The sequence below is a fragment of the Artemia sp. Qi Xiang Cuo genome, chromosome 7 (genome assembly GCF_049724085.1).
Source record: "Artemia sp. Qi Xiang Cuo chromosome 7, ASM4972408v1, whole genome shotgun sequence".
Taxonomy (NCBI): domain Eukaryota; kingdom Metazoa; phylum Arthropoda; class Branchiopoda; order Anostraca; family Artemiidae; genus Artemia; species Artemia sp. Qi Xiang Cuo.
Window position 1 is genome coordinate 61997183 of NC_142800.1, and position 10529 is coordinate 62007711.

Here is a 10529-nt window from a genome sequence, read left to right on the forward strand (position 1 = left end):
TTTCTTTGAAAACAAATTTTCTCATAAAAAGAATTGTAATAAGTTAACAATACGCACAGGAAACCATTTCAAATATACAGCAATATCTTGAGGTCTCAGATTAGAATGTTTCTGTAGCCAAGCCAATGATTTCCTGTGACAGGCATAGCGTTATCTTAAGCCAATGTTTTGTTATAAAAGAACAGAGATCATCATTTTATTAAGTCAATAAATAATATTTGAACTACCAAAATGGATACAACCAAAAGGGATTGTAATGATGAATATTATAAGCAAGAAGTAAGCGATTTATTTTTCCTTGCATTCTTAATGGATGGCAAGACTAATTCTAATATAGTTTATCAAATGGTATTTACAGTCCCCTATAGTCAACGAATTGTATAGTTTTAAAATCATCTTACATTACTATTGTAGTGTTGGATTCAATCCGTGGAATGTTTTGAACCAGGTTTATTCATAAGGGAATGGTTTAAAAAGCGTATTCACTGGATTTTATGTGTTTGGATGTTATATAGAATCATTAATTTTTTTAATGTTTCTCATCAAAGTAGTTATTCATAATCTCTTGTATTCAGTCCATGGGTTATTGTTGAACCCAAGCCTTAACGTGAATAATAGTAGAGTATGTATTATGACTGTGACAGTGCCCATACCCAAATTAAATTTTTTTCTGGCTATGAAATAGAAAAGGATATAGTATTGTAATGAACATGACAGGAAACCATGTTACCACTCCCAGGCCCCAAATCCCCCACCCTGGGCTCTGAAGCCACAAGCAGGACCCCAAGTCCTACACTTGGCTCTGAAGTTCCATACTAGGGCTTCAAGTCCCCAAGATCCAAGTTGATTACATTGATTATATGATTCATGCTCATGGTACCAAGTCTAACAGAACGATGACGAGTTCTATGCATTGGACATGATTTTTTTTTAGGTTTGCCATGACTTCTACAGTTTAGTATTGATTTCTATGGTTTGGTCTTGATTTTCATAATTTGGTCTGGATTTCTATGGTTGACCATAATTTCTATGAACTCATCTGGTTAAAAAAATCTTAATTCAACCTAAGGTACAAGGATCCAAGAGATGAAAAGCTTTTTAACTACATCTCATTGGTACCAAAACTTCCATATTTAAATACAAATCTTAAGTCAACCTAAGGAACATGGATCCAAGAGACGAAAAAACATTTAATTCTATGTCCTTGGTAGTAAAAGTTCTGAAATATAAAAAAAAGAACTTATTCATCCTAAGGTACATGGATTCAAGAGATAAAAGAAAGTTTAATTTTATGTCCTTGATACCAAAATACATTTTAATTTCATGTCTGGGGTACCAAAACTTCCAAATATAGAGAAAAAATCTTAATCCGACCTAAGGTACATGGATCCAAGAGACAAAAAAACATTTTAATATCATGTCAATGGTAGCAAAACTTCCAAATATAAGGAAGAATCTTGAAAGACTACAATTTTTAGATTTGATTGGACATAAGTCACATGGGCCCAAGAGATGAGACTTTTTAATTACATATCCTTGATACCATGACTTCCAAATGCAAAGAAGTTTTAACTGGACCTAAGACACAGAAAAACTTTTTAATTTCCACATCATTGCTACCAAAACTATCAAATATCATGCATCATATTATTAAAATAATGCCATGTTTCCAATTGTTGTCTGATAATCATCAAACATCTTACATTGCAGCATTATTTTCTTGCTTGATATTACCGAAATTTGCCAGGTATTATAAAATATTGTATTGCATTATCAATATCTTGCAAGATATTATGAGTATCCTCTCCAGTATTACCTAAGTCATGCAAGATATTAACAGAGTCATACATGGTATTATCAAAATCTTGCCAAGTGTTTCCAAACCTTGTATGGCAAAATCAAAATTTTGTCTGAAATTATCAAACACCTTAAGTTGCAGCATTAACGTCTTACATGATATTACTAAATCATGCTAGGTATTACATAATCTTGCCTTGCATTGTCAAAGTCTAGCAATAAATTATGAGTATCCTTTCTGGTATTACATCAGTCTTACAAGTTATTAACAAAATCATGCAAAATGTTTCCAAAACTTAGATAGTATAATCAAAATCTTGTCCAAAATTATCCAACACCTTACATTGCAGTATTAATGTCATACATGATACAAGCAAACCTTGTTAAGCATTACAAAATCTTGTCTTGCAATAGTAAAGTCTTGCAAGATATTATGAATATCCTTTCCCATATTACCTAAGTCTTGCAAGTTATTAACAAAATCATGCATGGTATTATCAAAATCTTGCCATGTTTTTCCAAATCTTATGTGTTATAATCAAAATCTAGTCTGAAAGGATCAAACACCTTACATTGCAGTATTAATGTCTAACATGATAACAGCAAACCTTACTAGATATTACAAAATCTTGTCTTGTATTATCAAAGTGTTGCAAGATATTACAAGTATCCTCTCTGGTATTACCTCAGTCTTGAAAGTTATTAACAAAATCATGCATGACATTATCAAAATCTTGCCAAGTGTGCAAAATCTTGTCTGAAATTATCAAACACCTTACTTTGCACTAGTGATGTCTTACATGATATTACCAAATCTTGCTATGCATTACAAAATATGGTCCTGCATTATCAAAGTCTTGCAAGACATTATGAGTTCCTACAGTATTACCTCAGTATCATAAATTATTATCAAAATCATGCCAAGTTTTTCAAAACATTATGTGATGACCAACCATACAGTACCAGTGAAATGGCTGCATGAGGCAAATCCAAAAGAACTTTCAGTGAGTTTTACATTTAGACCCGTTTCCACTTTCGCAAGTACTGCCATCATTTTCAGTAATATTTATAGATGGCAACATAACTGTATTTCAAGCTAGGTTACATCAAGTTAACTGCTTTCAACTTAGGTTCATTTAACTTCACTTACCTTGACCTGCCATGCTATTTGGAAGTTTTGCTACCTATAAAATGAAATTAAAATGTTTTTTTGTCTCGTGGATCCATGTACCTTAGGTCTGATTAAGATTTTTTCTTTATATTTGGAAGTTTTGGTACCCTGGACGTGAAATTAAAATGTTTTTTTCATCTCTTGGCTCCATGTGCCATAGGTTGAACTAAGGTTTTTCTTTATATTTCAGAAGTTTTACTACCAAGGACATGAAATTAAACATTCTTTCATCTCTTAGACCTATGTACCTTGGGACAAATTAAGATTTTTCTTTATATTTCAGAAGTTTTACTATACCAAGGACATGTAATTAATTTTTTTTTTCATCTCTTGGATCCATGTACCTTAGGTTCTACCATGTACTGGTTCAAAATATACCATGGATTGAATCAAACACCAGAACAGTAATGTAAGATGATTTTAAAACTATTCAATTTGTTCACTATATGGGACTGTAAATACCAATTGATGAACTATATTAGAATTAGTCCCACCACCCATTAAGAATACAATGAAAAATAAATCACTTACTTCTTGCTTATAACATTCATCATTACAATTCCTTTTGGTTGTATCCATATTGACAGTTCAAATTCAATTTATTGATTTAAGAAAAACAATGATCTCTGTTCTTTTATAACAAAACATTGGCTTAAGGTAATGCTATGCCTGTCACTGGAAATCATTGGCATGTCTACAGAAACATTCTAATCTGAGACCTCAAGATATGGCTGTATACATGAAACGGTTTCCTGTGCTTAACTTTAACATATTACCATTTCTTAATGAGACAATTTGTTTCCAAAGAAATGATGGATGGATGTTTATGTGTATTGGTGTTTATTTGATGTTTATGTATATGGATGTTATATTAGGGATGGTGTTGAGCATTGATGTATGGTTGGTTATGTGTATTATTATATGGTTGGATATATGTCTTGTTGTATGGTTGTGTCTTGATGAAGGGATTGTTATGTATGTTATTATATGGTGGGGGTACAGCCCTCCTGGAATGATAGGCCTGCTTGGAAGGATTTCCTATGGGGCTGCTTCTTCTGCAAATAGTATGTATTGATAGAAAAGAAAACATGTTGCCATCTATAACTGCAACTAACAATAATGTCACCTTTGACTTTGATTATTTAGATGACAGCATTGGAGGAATTGCTGTTAAACCTTCTTCATAATCATAAATCACTATAAAAGAAAAGAGTAGTCCCACAGGGCCCATTAAAGTCATTAATACAATACTACTTACATGAATCACATCTGGGTATAAAAAAAAAAAAACTAAACAGCATGCCCACTCAGTCATTTTTTGGTCAAGGATGACAAAAGATATTGAAGAACATATCAAACACTGGTATGCATGCACCAGACTCCAGAATTCCAACCAGAAAGAGCCCTTGATGCCAAATGACATCCCTGACTTACCATGAGAGAAAATTGGTTGCAATCTCTTCCACAAAAACAGGAAATACTTGCTCATTACTGTTGACAATTAAAGTAAATTTTTTGAAGCTGATAGAGTGGGAAGCGGTGCATATGCTCACCAAATCATACTGTATCTGAAAAAGCACTTTGCACTTATGGAATTCCCTGTATGCTCATTACCAACAATGGCACACAATTCACATCATCTGCCTTCCAAGAAATTCATATTGGATTGGGAAATATCTCAGACAACATCCTCACTACATTTTCTTCAACCAAATGGATTGCAAAAAGGTTTATACAGATGGTCTGGCCTTCCCATCCCAATTGCTAATGAGCAGAAACCTCAGATCAATAGTCCCATGCACCAAAGACCATTCACCACAAGCAGTTTCAATGGAATCAAATGAAGCAACAGTCATGCCAGAGCAAGTACTATGATTGACAGTCAAAGCAATTGAGACCCCTAAAAATTGGACAACCAGTACAGTCCCAAATCCACAGCAAACTCTGGCAGGCATGCATTGTCAAAAGAGCAGATGTGAATCCAAGATTCTACATAGTTGAGACAAACAACAGAGCAATCTACAGAAGGAACAGGCACCACATAAAGATATTCTGTCACCAACCACACCACTGAGTTTATCAGAAACAACACCTACCCCTGGCCCTAGAACACCATCTGAAATCCCTTGCTTATGGTCATAGACCAACATTTAACAGGTCCACACCTGTACCAAGCACCAGTTTCATGACCTATACAGAACTCCATGGTACCACCCCCTACATAACCCATACTGGTCTCTCTGTGAAGCCAGTCCAGAGGCTTAACTTGTGAGATGAAATCAGTTAACTAGAGGAGTAACCCTACCCCTCCCTCTTTTTCTAAAGTGAAGTGAATATTGTGAAACATTAGTAAAAACAAAAACAAAAAAGAACAAGTCTAGCACCTCCTCATAAAGAAATATAATAATGTGGTAAATATTTACCAAATCATATTATTGACTTATGAATGAAGTGAATATACCACTTGATGCCTTTTTTATGCTCTATATGAATATAATAATCATTTTTGTTGGAAATGAATTTTAGCCCCCACCCCTATATATAACAATTCAGGGCATATATTTGCACATTAGGGGGGTGGGGAAAGTTTAAAATTACCTCTCATTTACATCAGAAATTAAATTTATCCTCTCCCCCTAATGTGCCAATAGGCTATATACCCTGAATTGTATAAATAGGGGTGGGGGTAAAATTCATTTATTGACAAAAATGATCATTATACTTGTAAAGAACATAAAAAAAGGCATCGATTGGTATATTCACTTTATTGGTAACTCAATTATATGATTTGGTAAAAATTTACCAATAATGTATTATGGCAGTGTGTTTAGTATTTAAAACAAAATTTGTTTTTCATTATATTTTTGTACCAGATTCCTAGTTCAGAAAGGAGGAAGGAAGTAATATTCTTATTTTTCTGTTCTAGATGATCTGGGTTTCATTGTCTAAAGAATACATGTTGAGACTTTCTACAGGACCAGAGCTTTAGCCTATAGGCCTAGGCTATTAAATTTGATCTAGCCTACTATTGATTGATTAGTAAACAATGAGGATAACTTATTAGACTGCATAAAATATGAAGTTTAAACTTAATCTTAGGTCACTACCTACCTTCTCACATAGTGTTTTGACCTGATTTTCTGCTAGTTGTTTCTTCTCATATAACTGCTCAATCCATGCATCTAATTCTTTCATGCTGTGATGCAGTCAGTGATGCCAGGTGCCTGACTTTAAGCGAAAATGGAGTTCGTTGGAGTTGTTGGAGTTCGAAATTTTTGGGTGGAGTTCAAAATTCAGGGTAAATTAGATCTTGCAGGGATGAGTGCAAAAAAAAAAAAAAAAAAAAAAAAAAAAAAAAAAAAAAAAAAATTAGAGACAATGCTGCCAGATAGTGTGAATTTTGCTTTTCAGAATTATAGAACTCAAAATTGGTAGGATTCAGTCTTCATTGACAGATTTCGGCTCCCTGTTCCGAAATCTGGAACAGTGAAGCATTTTTGACGGATTACATGCGATTTCGTGGTCGAAATTTTTTGTTCTCTGTCTTTGGCTTGACAAAAAAGATATTTTCCTCAGTTTTCTGGCATGTCAGAGAATTAAATAAAAAGGGAATTAAAGAAGATCTAACAAAAATAAAATACTTGCTAATATCAAAATTTTAAATTATTTTCTGGCTAATATGCCGAATTATTCCCTATCAACAATAGAAATTGTGATTAAAGAACTAAAAAAAAGAAATAGGTACTCAGTATACTGGTCTTGCAATATAGATTAGTTATACAAAAACGAGAAAGTTAAAGGCGCATTTGATAAAGATAACTAATATATAGGATTTTCTAATGTAGAACTAAAAAGAAACATGATCCTTGAAGGTCACATCTCTCCAAAATGTCATTTAGGTAAGTGACATCAAAGTTTACTTCTTTATACACTGTTTTAATGACATTACAATTCCAAGCTTCAAGAAAATATAAATTCTCAAACTTACTTATGAGAACAAAATATTTCGTAGCTTTCAAAATATAAATTAGAACGACCAAGTCAAAGACAAGAAATTAGACCTGCCGTTATTAATACAACTATCTATAAAATTGCGGGTAAAGACTATCTTCTGAGATTTTGTCATAAAACAGAATCCAAAGACATACATATGAGACAGAATTGTACTTGGCAAGGTCCTTCAACAGCTCCGATTGTTATTCTATTTATGTTTTCCTTTAAATGAACTTAGAATTAGTTTTGTACATTATTTAATCATATTGTATTGATCTTCGACTAGTATTCAAAATCATTTTCAAAGTTAAACAGCAGACCATCTTTCTATATCGCCCAAAATTTACTAAGGAGTTTTCATTTTCATTGTCACTGGATGGTTTTTTGATGTCAAACATGTCAATGGTAAATCTATTCAGTATAACGGGTGTAGGATCGAAGTCCCTGCAGCACTTTCCCTGGCGATTTAGCCTAAGTCGAATTATCATAGTAGAGTTAAGTATTTTAAGCTGCATCCTGTTTCGAATTTTGTGCTTGATTAAATAAAAAAACAAATTTTTTAACTGAAAGTAAGGAGCGACATTAAAACTTAAAACGAACAGACATTGTTCTGTATATGAAAGGGGCTGTCCCCTCCTTAACCCCTCGCTCTTTACGCAAAATTTTTTTATTTTAAAAAAAAACAAAGTTGTGAGACAGAGTCAAACTTTAGCGTAAAGAGCGAGGGGTTGAGGAGGGGACAGCTCCTTTGATATACAGAATAATTTCTCTTCGTTTTAAGTTTTAATGTCGCTCCTTAATTTCAGTTAAAAAACTTGTTTTTTTAATTTAATTTCTGAATGTTTTTGAGTTAATGCAGCTTTTATTTTGGCTCACCGTACATGAATAATCAAAACGAAATTTGCATATTTATTTTACTTTTTTGGCTAAATGGCTTTCTCGAAATTTTGTTCAGACTTAGATTACAAATTAACTTACGTAACAAACTGCTATATTCGTTTTTTTTTATATGAGGGGGTTCACCCCTAATCAATACCTCACTCATTATGCTAAGTTCAAATTTTCTTCCAATTCTTTAAGAATGACTCCTCAATCACAAAGGCCGATAATTAGAATAAATAGCTCCGATGAAAGCACATAAAAAACTTTAGCGTAAACAACAAGGTAATGAGTAGAGGTCGAACCCAATCATATACGTATTAATTTATGTTCGTTTTAAATTTTAATATTGCTCCTTACGTTCAGTTGAAACAATTGTTTTTATTATTATTTAATTTCTGATCTTTCTTTTAAATAATGCTGGGAAATCCGACGCCCCCTACATAGCATTGTCCCTTCCCCCATGAAAACTTCCTCCATGGAAAGATCCTCCCATGTAACACCCAACCCCACCCCCCAACTGTCAAAACATCCCCCCTATTTATAGAATAAATAGCTCTGATGAAAGTACAAAAAAAACTTTAGTGTAAAGAACGATGTAATGAGTAGAGGGTGAACCCAATCATATATGCATTAATTTATGTTTGTTTTAAGTTTTAATGTTGCTCCTTACGTTCAGTTGAAAAAAATGTTTTTATTGTTATCTAATTTCAGATCTTTTCTTAAAATAATGCTGGGAAATCCGGCGCCTCTTCATAGCAATGTCCCTTCCCCCCTAAAACTTCTTACATGGAAAGATCCTCCCATGTAACACCCCACCCCACCCCAGCCCCAACCACCAACTACCAAACAAATCCCCCTGAAAACTTGGGTATACTTCCCAATAACCAATAGGCCTACTATATGTGAACATTGGGCTAAGCTCATTACTTGCAGCCCATCCCCCGGGGACTGTGGGGGGATTCAGTCATCCTCAAAGACATAGTTACTGAATTTTTCGACCATGCTGATCAAAATGGCTATTTGGGAATTTTGATCGGAAGACTTTGGGAAAAAAATGAGCTTGGAAGAAGGCCTAATTGCCCTCTACTTTTTTGGCCACTTAAAAGGGCACTAGAAGTTTTAATTTCCGTTCGAATGAGCCCTTCCGCGATATTCTAGGACCACCGGTTCGATATGATCACCCCTGGAAAAAAAAACACGCATCCGTGATCTTTCTTCTGGCAAAAAATACAAAATTTTACATTTTTGCATATAGGATCTTGAAACTTTTAAGGTAGGGTTCTCTGATACGCTGAATCTGATACTGTGGTTTCCATTTAAGTTATCTGAATTTTAAGGGGTATTTCTCTCTTTTGATGAGACTTAAATCTTTTAGATCAGCTTCTTTTGATAAAAACCTTATTCATTTCATATGTCTATTGGTATCAAAATTCTGTTTTTAGAGTTTCGGCTACTATTGAGTAACCGGGTCGCTCCATACTTACAGTTCATTATCACGAACTGTTTGACAAGATTCATAACAGAACACTTTCTCGACAAAGGGGTTGCTGATGGGTAAGCTTAAGACAGAAGCTTGAGCTTTGTCGAACAAAGGCCAGCTTTTCCCACTCTTTTCTGTATTTTTTTTCGAAATTTGATCACTTTCCCATTTAATTTTTCACGCTAAGGATAATGCACACTTTGATAATTGGAAATTTAGGTTGTCATGGAGTCTGGAATGCGATATGAGAATCCCTGCGGGGCTCTGAAAATTCTAATCGTATTTATAGAGGGATTCCTGAATCTGTCAGTAGAAGTTGTCAGTAAACATTAGACTATAAATTTTGATTTTTTTCATTGTTATTGTTAAGGCAAAATGCGCCCACTTTCTGCCGTATTTTTACGACATGCGCAATTGAAAAATCGAATGCGCAATCAACTTAAAAAAGTGCCCAAATTGCGCAAATGCGCGCCAACTGGCAACTATGCCGGGATGCCAGGTGCCTGACATTAAAAAGCACACCATGGGAAGCGAAAATGCGCCATTGGCGCATTTTCGTCATAAAATTTGTTTATGGTTCGAAATTCAGGGGAAATTAGATCTTGCAAGGATGAGTGCAAAAAAAAAGAAAACAAACAAAAAAAAACAGAAATTCACAGACGACGTTACCAGATACGCACACATTGTGTGAATTTCGTCTCTCAGATTACTAGAACTCAAAATCAGCATGCTTCAGTCTTCATTGACGTATTTCAGCGCAAGATTCCGAAATCTAAAACAGTGAAGCCTTTTTTGACTGATTACATGCGCTTTTGTGGTCGAAATTTTCTGCTCTCAGTCTCTGGCTTGACATAAAAGATATTTTCATCATTTCTCTGGTATGTCAGAGAATTAAATGAAAGCGGAAATTAAAGAAGATATAGCAAAGAAAATACTTGCCAATATCAAAAGCGGTATTTTACATTACTTTGTGGCTGATATGATGAATTATTCTCTATCATCAATAGAAATTGTGATTAAAGAACTAAAAAAAGAAATAGGTACTCAGTATATTGGTCTTGCAATATAAATAAGTTACACAAAAATGTGGAAATTAAAACCGCATTTGACAAAGATAACTAATAGATGGGATTTTATAATGAAGAACACAAGAGAAGAATGATCCTTGAAGGTCACATCTCTCCAAAATGTTATTTAGAACGCTTT

General features: G+C 33.9%; 1 protein-coding gene across 3 annotated transcripts in view; it reads right to left on the reverse strand.

Moving 5' to 3' along the window:
* Nucleotides 1-6283, reverse strand: part of LOC148950540 (serine/threonine-protein phosphatase 2A catalytic subunit alpha isoform-like) — a 180945-nt gene extending 174662 nt beyond the window's left edge. For all 3 annotated transcript variants that reach the window (XM_089092466.1, XM_089092465.1, XM_089092467.1), the window contains exon 1: nt 6080-6283. In XM_089092466.1, coding sequence (XP_088948592.1) covers nt 6080-6163 — 84 coding nt within the window. In that variant the 5' untranslated portion in view covers nt 6164-6283. The remainder of the gene's footprint in view (nt 1-6079) is intronic.
* Nucleotides 6284-10529: the final 4246 nt, after the last annotated feature.